Below are 19631 nucleotides of genomic sequence, written 5' to 3' on the forward strand. Positions count from 1 at the left end.
GGAAGTCTCATCCCTGGAGGTTTTGAAGGCGCCAGGCTGGATGTGGCTCTGGGCAACCTGCTGTAGTGTGAGGATTCCCTGCCCATGGCAGGAGGGTTGGAACTAGATGATCCTTGAGATCCTTTCCAACCCTAACAATTCAATGATTCTAATTATCTCCAGAGGTCCCTTCCAACCTCTACCATTCTGTGACTTTGTGACCAAAAGCTGAATGAGAGGGAACTGAGGAGAGATGACTTCAGCTCTTTGGAGAAGCAAAGGCAGTGCAGGACTCTCAGCTCAGCCTGGAGGAGCATCAGTCTGGGGCTCTCATCACCCAAAACTCACCTGGGAAGCTCTGGGAAGGCTTTGAGACAGATGGAATCAGAGGGTGCTGCTGTGCCCGTGGCAAGCTACGCAAACCCCAGGGCTGGCGATGGGAAGCCTTCTATTTTTGAGCCTGCCGTGGGGTGAGTCACTCCATTAGCTGTGTTGGTGTCAGCTGGAATGGGAGGCGCCCAGATTCCATGGTGATGGCCTCGCAGAGCACACAGACACACACACAGCACAACAGATTGGGTTTGCTTCTCCTCATCTCGCAGGTTCTGCGTCTCCTGCGCCGCGTCTGATGGCAGCGTGCAGGGCGTCACACGCTCCTCGCGCCCAGCTACTCCGCTTGGCTCCATCTGGCTCTTCCCTTCCACTCCAGCAGGCATCTTCCCTTGCTCTGCAGCTCGTGGGTCTGTGTCTGAACGTGCCACCCTGGAGCGAAGCTTGAGGAGGGCAGGGTTAGACTGGAAATCAGGAAGAAGTTCTTTGCAGTGAGGGTGGCGAGACTCTGGAACAGGTTGCTCAGGGAGGTTGTGGATGTTGCCTCCCTGGAGGTGTTCAAGGCCAGGTTGGTTGAGATCTTGAGCAACCTGGGCTGGTGGAAGGTGTCCCTGCCCATGGCAGTGGCGGTTGGAGCTAGATTCTGCCCCTGTACACTGCACTGGTTAGGCCACACCTTGAGTCCTGTGTCCAGTTCTGGGCCCCTCAGTTTAGGAAGGAGGTTGACTTGCTGGAACAAGTCTGGAGAAGGGCAACGAAGTTGGTGAGGGGCTTGGAACACAAGCCCTGTGAGGAGAGGCTGAGGGAGCTGGGGTTGCTTAGCCTGGAGAAGAGGAGGCTCAGGGGAGACCTTCTTGCTCTCTACAACTACCTGAAGGGAGGTTGTAGAAAGGCAGAGGTTGGTCTCTTCTCCCAGGCAACCAGCACCAGAACAAGAGGACACAGTCTCAGGCTGCACCAGGGGAGGTTTAGGTTGGATGTTAGGAAGAAGTTCTATACAGAGAGAGTGATTGGCCATTGGAATGTGCTGCCCAGGGAGGTGGTGGAGTCACCATCATTGGAGGTGTTCAGGAGGAGACTTGCTGGGGTGCTTGGTGCCATGGGTTAGTTGTTTAGGTGGGTTGGATTGGTTTGATGGGTTGGACACAATGATCTTGAAGGTCTCTTCTAACCTGGTCTATTCTATTCCATTCCATTCCATTCCATTCCATTCTAGATGGTCTTAAGGGTCTCTTCTAACTCATACCATTCTATGACTCCATGAACCATTCCCCTTCCTTCCCTCTTTCCTCCTTCCTTTCATTCTTTCCCCCAACTCTGACCATGCTCAGCTAGGACCCAGCCCCACACCTTCATTTTGGACTCCAGGAGAAAATGTTCCCCCATGAGAACAGTGGGACACTGGAATCATCTCCCAAGGAAAGCAGTGGATTCCCCTCCACTGGTCAGGGTTTGAGATTTCGTTTAACAGGGTGCTGGGCCTCCTCATTTCAACCACACTATCGTCTAGAAAGGTTGGACCAGATGATCCTTCTTGTATCCCTTCCAACCTGGCATCCTGTGATGCTGTGATAATTAGGAAGCAGTTGAGTGGAGAAATGCTGGTGGTTCCAGCACTTCCTTCTCCCTCTCCTGGCCTCCTTGGGTGGTAGCAGGTTGCACAACTCCAGGGAAGATCCAGCCCACAGCCTTGCATCTACCTGAGTTGGGCATTTGGGGAAATCAGGAAGTCGCTCAGAGGCTTTCTGTCAGCTGAAGGAGAGCTGTGGGCTGGCAGGTGCTCCTGAAGAGGAGCACCTACTGAAGAGAGGTGTTGGAAGTCACTTTAGAAAGCAGGATGTAAGTTGCCTTTGTATGCTTTGGGGTTTATAGACACGGGGCTGACAGCCAAGCAGGAGGATCTTGCGTTTCACAAGCAGCTGGAGCAGCTTGGAGCATGCTGCGGGGGGTCCGTGGGCTGGTAGCTTTGAGGTTCACCCAGTGAGCTCTCTGGGGCAGTGCCACTGGTCAACAGTGGGGGCTCTGGAGTGAGAGGTTCCTAAGAAAGTGTCTTTCATGTGTCTTTGCAGGAAGAGGGGCAGCAAAGCTGGTGAAAGGTCTGGAGAACAGATCTGGTGAGGAGCAGCTGAGGGAACTGGGGTTGTTTAGTCTGGAGAAGAGGAGGCTGAGGAGAGAGACCTTCAGGGTCTCCCTGAAAGGAGATTGGAGTGAGGTGGGGGATGGTCTCTTCTCCCAAGGAACAAGTGATAGGATGAGAAGAAACAGCCTTAAGTTGCCCTGGGGGAGGTTTAGGTTGGCCATGAGGAACAATTCCTTCCCCCAAAGGGTTGTCAAGCCCCGGAACAGGCAGCTCAGGGAGGTGGTGCAGCCACCCTCTGTGGAGATGTTCAAGAAGCCTGCGGACACGGCACTTGGTGACGTGGTTTTGTGGCCATGGTGGTGTTAGGATGACAGATGGCCTCTATGATGTTGGACAGCTTTTGCAGCTGAAACAATTCTGTGGCTGGCTGATCCCATGGCTGAGATGGGGGTGAGGAAATGCAGTGCAGGAGGGAGGGGTTCCTGCAGTGACGACAGCTTCTGGGAGCTGCTTCAGCGCCTGGAAACCAAAAGTAGGAACGTGAAGCTGCTGAGCAGTTTCCATTTCATGTAGGCTGCCCTTTTGTGTCTCCTTCCAAGATTAAAGCCTCTTTCTTCTTACCAGGGACTCTTTCATAAAAAGCTGAAACTTTGAGCCTGTGTTCCTGTGGACATTTCCAGATCCTCAGCTGGTTTACTAGGGAGGGTCCCTTGTAGCTTGTTTAACAGATTCATAGAATCTTGCAATGGTTTGGGTTAGAAGGGACCTTAAAGATCACCTAGTCCCAACCTCCCTGCCATGGGCAGGGACAACTTCCACTAAATCACACTGTGTACAACACCCACTCCTTTCTGCATGCCACAGGCTCCTCCTGTGCCAGTCAAGAGCTCCTTGCTCCTGTTGGAGCTCATTCCAGAGCCTGCAAGGGCCTTCAGGCCACCCTGGAATGGAGACCATGGGTCCAAAGAATGCTACTGATGGCCTGGATTGAAACTAAAGACAATGTGTGGATTGCCAGTGTCAGGTGGCACAGCATTCATAGAACCATTGAATGGTTTGGGTTGGAAGGAACCTTAAAGATCATCCACTTCCAACCCCAGGCCATGGGCAGGGTCACCTTCCACTAGCCCAGTGTGCCCAAGGCCACTCCAGCCTGGCCTTGAACACCTCCAGGGATGGGACATCCATAACCTCCCTGGGCAACCTGTTTCACCCTCACTGTGAAGAATTTCTTCCTAATGTGTAGCCTAAATCTCCCTTCTTCCAGCTTAAAGCCATTGCCCCTTGTGCTGGCACTACAAGCCCTTGTAAAAAGTCCCTCCCCAGCTCTCCTGTAGGTCCTTTCAGGTATCTTGGCAAAGAAACCACATTCCATGTGGGAAGTGGCACACAGCAAGGTCTCCTCGAGGCAGCAGGACAACTTAAACACCACCTCAGTGTGCACAGAGCTCAGGAGGAACAAGAGGCTCTCTGGACATCCACTTGTGGGGCTTTCCCTCAAGGTGATCCCCAGAAGGTCTGCTGGTAGCAGCAGGCAGGATGAAGCAGGGCACAGGAGATGGAAGGGGAAGGAATGAAGGCCAGGAGGGGACACCCAAGGCTGTGCTGCATACACAGAGACAAAGCATGGCTTGAAACCCCCTCATCTTTTGCAAGCAGGGAGCAGAGCTTGAGTTGTTTCCAAGCTGAGATCAATAGCTTGGGATGGAAACCCAGTTTTATTTCAGTGCAGATCATGACAGCAAGCAGCATGAGAAGGGATGCAGTCAGAAACCAGCCAGCTTGCCACGACACCTGGTTTAAATCACCTTTAAACTGGCTCCAAGAGGGGTGCCTGGGGCCTTGAACAGCCTGGTCTAGTGCAAGGTGTCCCTGTCCATGGTTGGAACTAGATGAACCTTAAGGTCCCTCCCAGCCCAAACCTTTCTGTGAATCTATGATGTCAAACTGGGATAGCCCAGAAGGTTGTGCTGCCACCCAGTGTGGCCTGGACAGGCTAGAGAGCTGGGTGGAAGCAATCCAATGAAATTCAAGAAGGGCAAGTGTAGAGTCATGCATCTGGGGACGAACAACCCCATGGATCAGCACAGACTGATCACAGGATGTTAGGGATTGGAAGGGACCTCCAAAGACCATTGAGTCCAACCCCCCTGCCAGAGCAGGACCGTAGAATCCAGCACAGATTGCACAGGAACACATCCAGATGGGGCTGGAAAGTCTCCAGAGAAGGAGACTCCACATCCTCTCTGGGGAGCCTGATCCAGTGCTCTGTTGGAGAGCAGCTCTGGAGAAAAAGACCTGGGAGTGCTGGTGGACTACAGGAGCCAGCAATGTGCTCTTGTGGCCAAGAAAGGCCAATGACATCCTGGATTGCATCGAGAAGAGTGTGGCCAGCAGGTCAAGGGAGGTTCCCCCTCTGCCTCTTCTCTGCCCTAATGAGGCCATATTTGGAGTACTGGGTTCAGTTATGGGCTCCCTAGTTAAAGATTTGAGACAAGGAGCACAAGAGGGGCATGGGCCTGTTGGAGCACAGTATGGTTTCATGGTGACCTGGCAGTGCTGGGTTAATGATTTGACTTGATGATACCAAAGGTCTTTTCCAACCTGAATGATTCCATGATTCTGTGCAGGGGTTTGTGCTTTGGACCTCACCCTTTCTCCCTGAACTTGGATGTGGTTGAGACCCCATCCCTGGAGACACTGAAGCTCAAACTTGATGGTGCCCTAAGCAACCTGTTCTAATTGAAGATGCCCCTGCTGACTGCAGGGGGCTTAGGCAAGATGACCTTTGAGGGTCCCTTCCAACCCAATGCATTCTGTGAAGCATGGAAGGGACACACTTGAACACCAGGTTCTCAGCAGGCATGTCAGCTGGCATGCTGGGAGATGCTAATTTGTACTGTTTCAACTCCCATGGCTTCTTGAGCATCTTATGTCCCCAGAAGAGTCACTTGCAGCCTGCTCTTCCATGAGGTGACTCTGCTGATGCATCAGGTGTGTGAAATCACTTCTAGAGTGCCACCAGCCTGCAGTCTCAGATGGGCTGTTATTGTCACAGCTTGAGGGAATCCTATGGTGGAAGACTGGAGTCCAGAGTGCTGGGGTGATGTGTGTGTATTCACCATCACCAAGTGCTTCCTGGGGCTGCAGATGGCCTCTGAACTGGTGCTGGTTGTCTTTCTTCTTTTATTTTGCTGATCAACCCCAGTTCCCTCAGCTGCTCCTCACCAGACCTGTTCTCCAGACCCTTCACCAGCTCCCTTGCACTCCTCAGGACTTGCTCCAGCTCCTCAATGTCCTTTTTGAAGTGAAAGGCCCAAAACTGAACCCAGGATGTGAGGTGGGGCCTCACCAGTGCCTGGTAGAAGGGGATGGTATCAGCTCTAGACCTGCTGGTCAAATTATTGCTGATCCAAGCCAGGGTGCTGGTGGCATTCTTGGCCATCTGGGCACATGCTGGCTCATGTTCAGCCACTCAATGTCCTTCTTGGAGCAATGGGGCAGTAGGGCCTCCTTGAGTACCCAGTGCAAGGACTGAGCCCCCTGCCCAGGCTCTGCATGAGGCAGAGTGGGGATTGGACGTGACACTTGGTATCATGGTTTAGTCATGAGGTCTGTGGTGATGGGTTGGACTTGATGATCTTTGAGGTCTCTTCCAACCTTGGTGATTCTGTGAGGCTGCCAAGGCCTCTTGCAGTGGGCAGCCACCACAGCTCCCTGCTGCTGGCCCAGTGCCACTCTGGCCACGCTGGGAGTCGGCTGGCATTCCAGTGTTGGCACGGGGCTGTGACACATCTCCTGCTTCTGCTGTGAGCCTGAACCCTGCTAAATCCTCGTGGGGAGGTTGCAGGGTGAGTCTGGGTCTAGGGCAATCACATCTTCACGAGCAGAGGGTTGGAGTTCTGATGGACATCCTCCAAGTGATGTTGTGCTGTTTCTAACGTGGTGTGAGCCGCTGGGGGGAAGCTGGATGGGGCTGTGCCTGCTTAAGATGCAGGTCAGCTCCATGCAAGTCCTTCATTCAGTGGCTGAACACTGGGGCTTTGAAGAGTTTCTCTGACCCACATAGGGCTGGTTTGAATCCATCCCTTGCCAGATGATCAAGTTTTGCCCTTATTCCCAGCTACTTCTTCTTGTCCACACTCTCTTCTACTGCTTCTCCCTGGAGGACCTGCTTCCTGCTTAGCAGTCCCTGGGTTTGTCGCCATTTCCAGGTAGGACAGGCTCTGCTGGTGAGCAGAGGGCGCAGGCATCGCAATTCCTGGCTGGAAAGCAGCATGGGGTGCTGCTAGGTAAATGTGATGGGGGAAAGTTTGCTGGGATAAGGGTGCAGCTGAAGGTCATCCACGGGCCTGAAGTGACAGGAGGAAGGGCAACGGCTTTGGGCTGGAAGAGGGGAGATTGAGACTGAAGATTAGGAAGAAATTCCTTCCAGTGAGGGTGGGGAGATGCTGGGACATGTTGCCCAGGGTGGTTGTGGATGCCCTCTCCCTGGAGGTATTCAAGGCCAGGCTGGATGGGGCCTTGAGCAGCTTGGTCTAGTGGAAGGTGTCCCTGCCTGAAAGGGGGTTTGGAACTGGATGATGTGTAAGGTCCCTTCCAAGCTGAACCACTCTATGTAACTGCGAAGCTAATTCCAACCCCATTGCCATGAGCAGGGACACCTTCCACTAGACCAAGTTGCTCAAGGCCCCATCCAGCCTGGCCAGGGAGAGGGCATCCACAACCTCCCTGGGCAACCTGTTCCAGCATCTCCCCACCCTCACTGGAAAGAATTTCTTTCTAATCTTCAGTCTCAACCTTCCCCTCTTCCAGCCCAAAGCCATTGCCCTTCCTCCTGTCACCCTAGGCCCGTGGGTCACCTTCAGAGTAGGGTTTCTGGGTTGGGCCTGGTGATCCTGAGGGTCTTTGCCAACCTGGATGCTTCTGTGGCTCTGCGACTGCCCTTCCCCTCCCCGAAGATCACTAATTAACACATTGCCGCCGCGGGTTTCACCCTGCCAGGGGCTCCTCCCAAGGGTTCCTCCCCAAAGGATTCGTTTCCCTCTGCCTTCCCTTGCAGCTCCCAAGATGGCATTTCAGAAGGCGGTGAAAGGAGCGGCTCTGATTGGCGGCGGCGCCATGGCAACGGTTTTTGGCCTCTCGCAGTTCGCTCAGTATAGAAACCAACACGTAAGTACTGGCGATGGTGTCTGAGCACATCTGAAACCTCCCCAGCTGCTGGAGCGGCTCTCAGGCTCCTCTGCTTTGGGGACAGAGTGCCAAGAGCCTCCCTGTCAGCTCCTTTTGGTGGGTGCTAAGCTGGAGGATGGTTCACCGCTGGGGGTCTGCAACCGGTGGGTGATTCTCAGGAAGCAGTTTTCACGTAGACCTTTGTGTACTAGGTTGTAGGTGAGACTGAACTGGGTGGGAGTGTTGAGAAGAGGAGACCAGGAGGTGACCACAGTAATGTTTATATGTGAGGGGTGAGTGTCAGAAATTGAATAGAATAGAGTAGAATAGAATAGAGTAGAGCAGAATAGAATAGAATAGAATGGAATAGAGTAGAATGGAATGGAATGGAGTGGAGTGGAATGGAATGGAATGGAATGGAATGGAATAGAATAGAATAGAATAGAATAGAATAGAATAGAATAGAATAGAATAGAATAGAATGGAATAGAATAGAATAGAATAGAATAGGAGTAGAATAGAATAGAGTTTAATTGAATTGACTTGAATTGAATTGAATTGAGTTGAATTGAATTGAATTGAATTGAATTGAATTGAATTGAATTGAATTGAATTGAATTGAATTAACCAGGTTGGAAGAGACCTTTGAGATCATCAAGTCCAACCTATCACCCAACACCATCTCATCAACTAAGCCATGGCACCAAGTACCCCATCCAGTCTCTTCCTAAACACCTCCAGTGATGGTGCTTCCACCACCTCCCTGGGCAGCACATTCCAATGTCCAATCACTCTTTCTATGAAGAACTTCTTCCTAACATCCAGCCTAAACCTCCCTTGGTGCAGCTTGATACTGTGTCCTCTTGTTCTGGTGCTGGTTGCCTGGGAGAAGGAGGATGGAGCCAGGCTCTGTTCAGAGATGCCCAGTGGCAGGACAAGGGGCAGTAGGTGCAAGCTAGAGCAGAGGAGGTTCCACGAGAACATAAGGAAAAACTTTCACTGGGAAGGTGGAAAAACACTGGAACAGGCTGCCCAGAGAGGTTGTGGAGTCTCCTTCTCTGAGACATTCAAAACCTGCCTCGATGCATTCCTGTGTGACCTACTCTAGGTGATCCTGGTCTAGCAGGGGGCTTGGACTGGATGATCTTTCAAGGTCCCTTCCAACCCCTAATGTTCTGTGATTCTGTGATCTGCTGAAGGGTAGCAAGGCTCTGCAGAGGGATCTGGACAGGCTGGATCAGTGGGCCAAGGCCAAGGGGATGAGGATTAACAAGACCAAGTGCTGGATCCTGTACTTGGGTCACAACAGCCCTAATGAAGGCTCCAGGCTTGGGGCGGAGTGGCTGGAAACTGCCCAGCAGAAAAGGACCTGGGAGTGCTGGTTGACAGAAACTGAACATGAGGCAGTATGTGCCCAGGTGGCCAAGAAGGCCACCAACATCCTGGCCTGGATCAGCAATAGTGTGGCCAGCAGGAGTAGGGCAGTGATAATGCTTTTGTACTGGGCGCTGGTGAAGCCACAGCTTCAAGTGAGGGCCAGTTTTGGGCCCCTGACTCCAAGAAGGACATGGAGGGGCTGGAACATGTCCAGAGAAGGGCAACAAAGCTGGTGAAGGGTCTGGAGAACAAGGTTGGTGAGAGGCAGCTGAGGGAACTGGGGGTGTTTAGTCTGGAGAAAAGGAGGCTGAGGGGAGACCTCATTGCTCTCTGCAGCTCCCCGGAAGGAGGTTAGAGCCACGTTGGGAGTTGGTCTCTTCTCCCTAGTATCAGGTGATTGAAGGACAGGGGAATGTCCCCTGAAATTGTGCCAGGGGCGGTCTAGGTTCATAGTATCATTCAGGGTTGGAAGGGACCACAAGGATCACCTAGTTCCAACCCCCCTGCCATGGGCAGGGACACCCCACACTAGATCAGGCTGCCCAGAGTCTCATCCAGCCTGGGCTTAAACACCTCCAGGGACGGGGCCTCGACCACCTCCCTGGACAACCCATTCCAGGGTTTCACCACTCTCAGGGTGAAGAACTTCCTCCTCACATCTAACCTGAATCTCCCCACCTCCAGCTTCATTCCATTCCCCCTAGTCCTATCACTCCCTGAGATCCTGAGAAGTCCCTCCCCAGCCTTCCTGTAGGCCCCCTTCAGATACTGGAAGGCCACAATTAGGTCATCCAGTATCTGGGAGATTAGGACCCAGCCTTGACCCCAGGGAAAATCATTGAGTCACAGAAGGCTAGGGATTGAAAGTGACCTCTGGAGACAATCAAATCCAGCCCCCCTGCCGAGGCAGGTTCATCTAGAGAAGGTCACACAGGAGCACACGAGAGATGGAGATTCCAGCACCTCTCTGGGCAGCCTGCTCCAGTGCTCTGTCACCCTTAGATTAAAGAAGCTCCAGACCTCCAACCTGCCTCTGCAGCACTGATCACAGCCCTGATAACAGGGCATGGTGGTGTTGGGTTGGTGTCTGGGCTCTGTGGTCTTAGAGGGCTTTTCCAGCTGAAGCAGTTCTGTGATTCTATGATCAGGGCCTGCGCTGGGGCTTTTTTTATGACTTCCTCTTTCTCCATGGCTCAGGATGATGAATTTGATTTCTCCAGCCTACCTGGAGCTTTACATTAGCACATGAACAGGAATGTTACTTATGGATTCCTAGATCACTTTGTGAGTCCGTGATTGAGTTCCAACTGCCAGGCTGAATTTTCTTCTCGCTATGAGTGCAATCAAACCCATTCAAGGAACTCTTGCCTGAGGAGCTGTAGATATAAACAGCAATTGCTGGTTGCAGTAAACACACTTGGTCATGCCAAACTAATCAGGGTGGTGCAGATGGGATCCCTGCATGCAGCTTTTCTTCTCCCTCACAGCTAATTGACAGCAAGATGGATCATGTCTCCATCAGTTCCTGGTGGGTGCCGCCGCGCTCAGCCAGGTCCTCTTGCTGTGCCTGTGGCTATCAGCTTGGGGCTGTGCTCCCTCACAGAGTCAGAGAATTGTTTGGGTTGGAAAAGCCCTCCAAGATCACTGAGTACAACCATCAACCCAACACCCCCATGGCCACTAATCCATGTCCCAAAGTGCCATGGCCACAGGTTTCTTGAACGCCTCCAGGGATGGGGACTCCACCACCTCCCTGGGCAGCCTGTTCCAGTGCCTGAGAATCCTTTCTGGGGAGAAATTTTTCCTACTGTCCAACTTGAACCTCCCCTGACACGACTTGAGGCCATTTCTTTTTGTCCTCTTTACACCATTTGTTGTACTTTAAGTGATGAACTGCAGTCAACTCCAGGCAGTGCTGGTACACCTTGGTTCTTCTGCAGTTACAGAATGAAGTTATTCCTGAAGTTGTTCCTCCAGGAGAGGCTGCAAACATGATCTGAGGCTGGAGCTCCCTCTCCTATAAAGACAGGCTGAGAGAGTTGGGGTTGTTCAGCCTGGAGAAGAGAAGGTTCTAGGGAGACCTTAGAACAGCCTTCCAGAATTTGAAGGGCGCTACAGGAGAGCTGGGGAGGGACTTTTGACAGGGGCTTACAGTGACAGGATGAGGGGTGATGGCTTCAAACTGGAAGAAGCTGGATTGAGATTAGAGATGAGGATGAAATCCTTTCCCTTGAGGATGCTGAGACACTGGGACAGGTTGCCCAAGGAGGTTGTGGATGCTCTGTCCCTGGAGGTGTTCAAGGGCAGGTCAAATAGGGCCTTCAGCAACTTGGTCTCGTGGGAGGTGTCCCTGCCCAAGGCAGGGGGTTGGAACTAGATGATCTGGAAGGTTCCTTCCAACCCAAACCATTCTGTGAAGTCGTGGGTCTCAAGCACCATCAGTGTACCAGCTTGAACTAGATGATCTTGATGGTCTCTTCCAGCCAAAGATATTCTGTGATTCTGTGATGCTGAAGGGGCAGAAAAATTTCTACCATACCTTGGGGGATGTACAACATTTTCGTGCTGCTGGAAAGGAATAGGCTGGGGAGAGAGCAGGGCAAGAAGGGACAATGTGCAGATGCATTAGAACAGAATGGAGTGGAGTGGAGTGGAATGGAGTGGAATGGAATGGAATGGAATGGAATGGAATGGAATAGAATAGAATAGAATAGAATAGGATAGAATAGAATAGAATAGACCAGACCAGGTTGGAAAGACCTTTGAGATCATTGAGATCGATCAACCTACCACCCAACACCATCTAATCAACTAAACCATGGCACCAAGTGCCTCAGCCAGGCTCTTCCTAAACACCTCCAGGGATGGTGACTCCACCACCTCCCTGGGCAGCACATTCCAATGGCCAATCACTCTTGCTGGGAAGAACTTCCTAACATCCAGCCTAAACCTCCCCTGGCACAGCTTGAGACTGTGTCCTCTTGTTCTGGTGCTGGGTGCCTGGGAGGAGAGACCAACCCCCACCTGGCTACAGCCTCCCTGCAGGGAGTTGTAGAGAGCAAGAAGGTCTCTCCTGAGCCTTCTCTTCTCCAAGCTAAGCAGCCCCAGCTCCCTCAGCCTCTCCTCACAGGGCTGTGCTCCAAACCCCTCCCCAGCTTTGTTGCCCTTCTCTGGACACCTTCCAGCAACTCAACATCTTTCCTAAACTGAGGGGCCCAGAACTGGACACAGGACTCAAGGTGTGGCCTAACCAGTGTTGAGTCCAGGGCACAATGACTTCCCTGCTCCTGCTGGCCACACTGTTCCTGATGCAGGCCAGGATGCCATTTGACTTCTTGGCCACCTGGGCACACTGCTGGCTCATGTTCAGCCTACTATCACCCAGTACCCCCAGGTCCCCCTCTGCCTGGCCACTCCCCAGCCACTCTGCCCCCAGCCTGTAGCGCTGCCTGGGGTTGTTGTGGCCAGTGTGTAGAACCCTGCACTCAGATGTGCTAAATCCCTCTGGTCAGAAGAATAAAGTGGAAGCTGAACTTTTGCAGTGCCACAGCTCTGTACCTCACCTTGTGATCTTTGCCAAGTGCCTCACGCTGGTGTGCAAACACCAGGGAGCGAGGGGAGGCTGAAACTGGGAGGCTCATCAGGATTCACCTCTCTGCTTCACTTCAACTCAACCTCTCCACTGTCTGTGTGCCTCGGAGCTCCCTGAGCTGCGGGGCTGGCAGCGTCTGCCTCTCTGTTTGAGGGCCGTGGTGGCTTCAAACAAGCTGCTAATTAGGAGACCTTTCGTTGCTCTGCATTTGTAGTCAGTGGCTAAGCCTGGGCCACAGTTTGTCAAAGTGCTTAATGGGGCTGCTCACATGCCTGGAGGTGAGCAAGGCCCTGCCTGAGCGACTGGAGACAACCCCAGCAGAAACCACAGCACTGGGCTCAAGTTGTGCCAGGAGGGGTTCAGGTTGGACAGTAGGAAAAATGTCTTCCCAGAAAGGGTTTCTCAGGCACTGGAACAGGCTGCCCAGGGAGGTGGTGGAGCCACCATCCCTGGAGGTGTTCAAGAAACATGGATGTGGTGCTGAGGGATGTGGTTTAGTGGGGGTGGTTTGGCAGTAGTGGTGGGATTGTGAGCTCTGCATGAGTGGTTGGACTTGATCTCAAATGTCTCTTCCAACCTCAACTGATTCTATACACATCAGTGGTGGTGCTGTAACTGGAGTGTCCTGGTGTGAGCCAGAGCAGGACCAGTTCTGGTCAGGGCTGGGACTTCCCAGCTCCATCTCCACTCAGTGAGGCACTTGATGAAGTTCAGAGCAGGGTGGCACAGCCAGGAGCTGCTTCTAGCAGGCAGAAGCTGATGGGAGAGTTCCTGCCAAGGGCTGCCTGCAGAAAGGCTCTGCCTGAGACTCGCTCCTCTGCACACCAAGGGCACTGCCACAGCTTGTGTCACAGCTTGGGGGGATCAGCAAGGCAGAGGTGGCAGCTGTGGGGAGGAGCAGCCAGGACAGGTGACCCTCAAGTGTCCAACAAGGGATTCACAGAATCTCACCAGGGGGGTCTGGAATGGATCTCATCTTCAGCCATTGTCAGCCCCAGGTCCTTTTCTGCTGGGCAGTTTCCGGCCACTCCACCCCAAGCCTGGAGTGTTCCTGAGGTTGTTGTGACCCAAGTGCAGCACCCAGCACTTGGTCCTGTTGGCCCTTATCCCATTGTCCTTGGCACATTGATCCAGCCTGGCCAGGTCCCTCTCTAGAGCCTCCTACCCTCAAACAGACCAACACTCTATAAACTTACTGAGGGTGCCCTCTTGTCCCCTCCTCCAGATCATCAGTAAAGATATTAAGAGTACAGTGCAATAATCAATGTGATAAATCCAGGTCCTCCTGTGGTGTTTCTCATCTTTGCAGGGTCACTTTGTGCAGGTGCAAGCTGCAGAAGCTGTGCCAGTCCCCTTAAAGGACCATTTCCCCACAAGAGAAGAGCAGATCCAGACTCTGAAGACCACGAGTGAATTCGATGTCCTCATTATAGGTGGAGGAGCCACAGGATGTGGCTGTGCTTTAGATGCTGTCACTAGAGGTAAGGCTTGGAAGTTTGATTGGGTTCTCATTCCTGGCTGACCTGGTTTGGAATGAATTGCTCAGGTTGGCTTCAAAGGTGGAGAAAGGGGTTCTACTGAGTCCTGGTTATCCAACTTTCTCTTCTCTTGGAAGCTGAAAGGAACTTGAAGAACCTTTCCTTGCATGGTGGTGTTTCATCAGAGGCTTTGTAGGCCATGTGCTTGTGTGTGGTTGTCTAATACAAACCTTTTATTCCTGGATGCTCTTGGATGGACTTCTCAGTCTCTGTTGCTCCTTTCTTGGTCCTTATTTACCTACGGTCCCCCTTCACTGGCTTGTGCAGGAGAACAGCTGCAGGAAAGTGAAGACAAGACTTGCCCAGCACTTCAACAACTGTGTTGAAGGGACCAAGCATGAAACCTAGATGAGACACCATGGCTCTCCAGCTTGTCTTTCTTCTGAGATCAGGAGAGATCTCAAGAAATATGTGGACATGGCACTCTGGGATGTGGTTTAATGGCCATTGTGGTGTAGAGTTGATGGTTGGACTCAATGATCTTAAAGGTCCTTTCCAACCCAAACAATTCTGTGATTCTATGATTTGCAGCTCCTTCTAATAATGCATTGTGGCTGCTTAGTGTGTTGTAGGTTTGGAGTCTGTTTGGATTTTCAGTCTGAAGGTTCTTGCTGCCATTTCTGGGGGATTAGTGGTGTAAGTGGGTTAAGAACCTCCTGGAAGCAGCTGGATTGATGTGGACTTAGGGAAAGCTCAAGGTAAAACAAGTTCCAGTGAGTGCTTTCTCCATGCCTGTTGCAGGAGGATGAGAATGTGAGTGGTGATGATTGGTTGTTGCCCAGCAGACACCCACATGTTGCCCAAGTTGGTCAGTCATGTAAAGACACTGTCCAGGGAGTGGAAAAGCAGGATGTTCATGCTGATGCCTTCCAGCACCCGAAAGGGGCCTACAAGAAAAACAGTGTGTTTACAAAGGCCTGCAGGGATAGGGTGAAGGGCAGTGGCTTCAAACTAGAAAAGAGCAGATTTAGATTGGATGTTAGGAACAAGTTCTTTACTGTGAGGGTGGTGGAACACTGGAACAGGCTGCCCAGGGAGGTGGTGGAGTGAACATCCCTGAGGATGTTCAAGAAACATGTGGCCATGGCACTTGGAGACATGGTTCAGTGGCCATGGTGGTGTTGGGTTGATGGTTGGGCTCTATGATCCTAGAGGGCTTTTTTTGAATGCAGGTAATTCTGTGGCTCTATGAAAATGCAGCTGTAAAGCCTCCAGAAATTGTTGTAGGTCATCTGTGGTTATCCACAGCAAAGCCTTCGACACTGTCCCACACCACAGCCTGGTCTCCAAGCTGGTGACACATGGGTTTGATGGGTGGCCACTAGATGGATAAGGAACTGGCTTGATGGCTGCACCCAAAGAGTGGCTGTCAATGGCTCCATGTCCCAGTGGAGGCCAGGGACAAGCAGAGTCCCTCAGGGATCAGTCCTGGGACCTGTCTTGTTCAACATCTCTGTGGGTGCCATGGACAGTGGCACTGAGTGCACCCTCAGCAAGTTTGCTGATGACACCAAGCTGTGTGGTGCAGCAGACAGGCTGGAGGGAAGGGAGGCCATCCAGAGGGACCTTGACAGGCTGGAGAGGTGGGCACAAGCCAACCTCAGGAGGTTCAACAAGAGCAAGTGCAGGGTCCTGCAGCTGGGTCGAGGCAATCCCAGGCACAAATCCAGGCTGGGCAGGGACTGGCTGGAAAGCAGCCCTGAGGAGAGAGACTTGGGGGTGCTGGTGGACAAAAAGCTCAACAGGAGCTCTCAATGTGCACTTGCAGCCTGCAAAGCCAATCAGATCCTGGGCTGCATCAGGAGAAGTGTGGCCAGCAGGGCAAGGGAGGTGATCCTCCCCCTCTACTCAGCCCTGGTGAGACCCCACCTGGAGTACTGCCTCCAGTTCTGGAGCCCCTATCACAGGAGGGATCTGGAGGTGCTGGAAGGTGCCCAGAGAAGGGCCACAAGGATGAGCAGAGGGCTGGAGCATCTCTCCTGTGAGGACAGACTGAAGGAGTTGGGGCTGTTCAGTCTGCAGAAGAGAAGGCTCTGAGGTGACCTAATTGTGGCCTTCCAGGATCTGAAGGGGGCCTACAGGAAGGCTGGGGAGGGACTGCTCAGGATCTCAGGTAGTGATAGGACTAGGGGGAATGGAATGAAGCTGGAGGTGGGGAGATTCAGGCTAGATGTGAGGAGGAAGTTCTTCCCCATGAGAGTGGCGAAGCCCTGGAATGGGTTGTCCAGGGAGGTGGTTGAGGCCCTGTCCCTGGAGGTGTTTAAGCCCAGGCTGGATGAGGCTCTGAGCAACCTGATCTAGTGTGGGGTGTCCCTGCCCATGGCAGGGGGATTGGAACTAGCTGATCCTTGTGGTCCCTTCCAACCCTGACTGATTCTATGATACTATGATCCTTTTCTACTCTGGTGACATCAGTGGTGTTCTGAAGTGGAAAATACTCCAAAGCTTTTGGTTAATGGGTTGTGTTTGGTTAATGAGTGTGTTGGTGTTGTTTATTGATGGGACTTGCTCTTTCCTTCTGTTCACTTCACAACAAATTCTGCTGTTCTTGTGGTTGGTATGTCTGCACCAAATCATTTCTGATGCTATCCATTCATCTTCAGTAACACTGGACCAAAATAAATGGCTCTGGTCTTTGGAAATTACCAGTAATAGATTTGTATTTTTTGAGGTGGTGGAGTCTCCACCTCAGGAGTCATTCAAAACCCACCTGGATGTGTCCCTGTGTGACCTCCTCTAGGTGAAGCTGCCTTGGCAGGGGTGCTGGGCTCGATGATCTCCAGAGGTCCCTTGCAGCCCCTACCAAGGTGGGATTCTTTGAACAAAGTTTTGGGGAGACCAGTAGATGTTAGAATGTCTGTTCCCCATCCAGTAACCTGAAACATCCCTCCCAGGGGGTGAAGGAAAGACCCTGGGGGCAACCCCTAATGAATATGATGCTCTCCTCCTTAAGTGTTCATCATTGTGTTGCCCCCTTTCTAGAGGTGTTCAAGGCCAGGTTGGATGAGGCCTTGAGCAGCCTGGTCTAGTGGAAGGTGTTCCTGCCCCTGGCAGGAGGGTTGGGACAAGGTGATCTCTAAGGTCCCATCCAATCCAAACCATTCTATGAATCTGTTAATCATCTGTTTCCTGCAGCTCTTCCATCACACCACCTGCTGGCAGCCTCTTTCACAGAGGAGATGCCAGCATGGCCCTTGTGCCAGCAGCAATGGGGTGAAGGGGTTCCTACCCATTCCCACATGAAGCAGCGGTGTGCTTCACCCATGGAAAGCTTTTTCCTGGCCTTCAGGGTGACTGAGTTCATAGAATCATGGAAGGGACCTTTAAAGGCCATCTTGTCCACCCCCATGCAGTCAGCAGGGACATCTGCAACTGGAGCAGGTTGTTCAGAGCCCCAAACAACCTGACCTGGAACAGTTGAAGGTGTGGGGCATCAGCCATCTCCCTGGGCACCCTGGGCCAAGGTCTCACCAGCATCATCATCATCATCAAACATTTCTCTCTTCTCTCCAGTCTGAATCTCTCTCTTTTAGCTCAACCATCACCCCTTGTCCTGTCACAACAGGCCCTGCTCAAAAGTCTGTCCCCAGCTTTCTGCCTAGCCCCTTTAAACACTGAAAGGCCACCAGAAGGTCTCCTTGGAGCCTTCTCTTCTCCTGGCTGAACAAGCCCAGCTCTCCCAGCCTGCCACACTCCCAAGTGTTGAGAGAACAAGTAATGAAATGTTTGGTTTTATAACCACTTGGTTATAAAGCACTAGGTGGGGTGGATTTGGGTGACCATCTGCAGACCCTGTGCACCTGCCTGTGTCAGGAGCACCTCTGTGTGCTTTTGAATGATCATGTTTAGAATTGTGTGGGTTGGAAAAGCCCTCTAAGATCATCCAGTCCAACCATCAACCCACCACCACCATGGCCATCAAACCATGGCCCAAAGTGCCATGGCCACACGTTTCTTGAGCACTTCTCGGGATGGTGACTCCACCACTTCCCTCGGCAGCCTGTTCCAATGCCTGACCACTCTTGCAAGAAAGAAACCATTCCTTGTGTCCAACCTAAACCTCCCTTGGTGCAATTTCAGGCCACATTCTGCAGCCATATCTCACCATTAACATTTTGTGTTTGTCCATCACGTTCTTTGGCTCCCTGGGCACACCCATGCCTGGATCTCCTGTAGCTTTGGGCCCCTCTTGAGCAGCCTATGAGCAGCCAAGGGTTGCAGCTGCATGCCTGTGGGGTGTGTGTGTGTGACAGGTTAGAGCTCTCAGCTGCAAAGAGTTAAAAATATTGATGAAAATCTTGTCTTCCTGAGGTGTAATTTGCTGGAGGGAGCGTGGCCCCTGCAATGTACTTAATGCCTTTCCAGTGTGGAATATCCAGCTTTTAATGTGCTGCTGCTGAAGTTCTGCTTTGACTTTTCCCTCAGGAAGGAGGCTAAAATTTGTCATTACAATATAGACACTGCAGCACACTTTGAATACCAATTTCTCCATGTACAGAGTAATTTTTCTTGTGATTGTCTCTACCCTAGAGAAGTGCCTTTAATGAATTACATACAAATTGTGTAATTTAAGAAGTTAATTTGGTTTTCTGGTAACACAGGACTGAAAACAGCCCTTCTAGAAAGAGATGATTTCTCATCAGGGACCAGCAGCAGGAGTACTAAATTGATCCATGGTGGAGTGAGGTATCTTCAGAAGGCCATCATGAACTTGGATCTTGAGCAGGTAATTGTTTATGCTGGCTGTTAAGCAGAAATTGCTGGTAGACACTTCCCCCTGTCCCAGTCACAGCCAGGGCTCCTTCTGCTTTTTGCAGTGCTTGGCTGTTGTGTTCCACAGTAAATATACCTAGGAAGTGTCGTAGTATCATAGTATCAGTCAGGGTTGGAAGGGACCACAAGGATCATCTAGTTCCAACCCCCCTGCCATGGGCAGGGACACCCCACACTACATCAGGTTGCTCAGAGCCTCATCCAGCCTGGGCTTAAACACCTCCAGGGACAGGGCCCCAACCACCTCCCTGGACAACCCATTCCAGGGCTTCACCACTCTCATGGGGAAGAACTTCCTCCTCACATCTAGCCTGAATCTCCCCACCTCCAGCTTCATTCCATTCCCCCTAGTCCCATCACTCCCTGAGATCCTGAGCAGTCCCTCCCCAGCCTTCCTGTAGCCCCCTTCAGATACTGGAAGGCCACAATGAGGTCACCTCAGAGCCTTCTCTTCTCCACCTGAGCTTCCCAACTTAGGAGCTGGGTGGTGCTTCCTTTTCCTCACCTTCCATGGCCATAACTTGGGGGCTGTGTTTATTTGAGGGAAAGAAAGCAGAAGCAGGGCTGGGTTCAGAATGAAAAGAGCATCCTGCCTGTCAGGATCAGGATTTGGGGCAGTGAGAGGTTATCCACTCTGGAATGGGGAGACAAAATAGGGTCCTGGAGTGGTTAGATAGAAATGGTTGTGTGTCTCCTTGTGTGGGTGGAAATTGATATTCTTCTTATGAGATATGGATTTGTGTTCTGACTTAAAAGATGTCCAGTACCTGAAGAGGGCTACAAGAAAGCT

At 52.0% G+C, this 19631-nt stretch overlaps 1 protein-coding gene across 3 annotated transcripts in view; it reads left to right on the plus strand.

The window, feature by feature from the left end:
• Positions 1 to 19631, plus strand: part of GPD2 (glycerol-3-phosphate dehydrogenase 2) — a 77468-nt gene that overhangs the window by 9213 nt on the left and 48624 nt on the right. The window contains exons 1-4 of one of the 3 annotated variants that reach the window (XM_068166795.1): positions 2030 to 2148; positions 7452 to 7561; positions 13840 to 14011; positions 18670 to 18794. In XM_068166795.1, coding sequence (XP_068022896.1) covers positions 7460 to 7561; positions 13840 to 14011; positions 18670 to 18794 — 399 coding nt within the window. In that variant the 5' untranslated portion in view covers positions 2030 to 2148; positions 7452 to 7459. Of the gene's footprint in view, positions 1 to 2029; positions 2149 to 7451; positions 7562 to 13839; positions 14012 to 18669; positions 18795 to 19631 lie in introns of those variants that run through there. The other 2 variants (XM_068166794.1, XM_068166796.1) reach the window with 2 other exon arrangements.

Source organism: Melanerpes formicivorus, unplaced genomic scaffold, assembly GCF_026170545.1.
Source record: "Melanerpes formicivorus ecotype bairdi unplaced genomic scaffold, bMelFor1.0.p_v2 SCAF_106, whole genome shotgun sequence".
Lineage (NCBI taxonomy): Eukaryota > Metazoa > Chordata > Aves > Piciformes > Picidae > Melanerpes > Melanerpes formicivorus.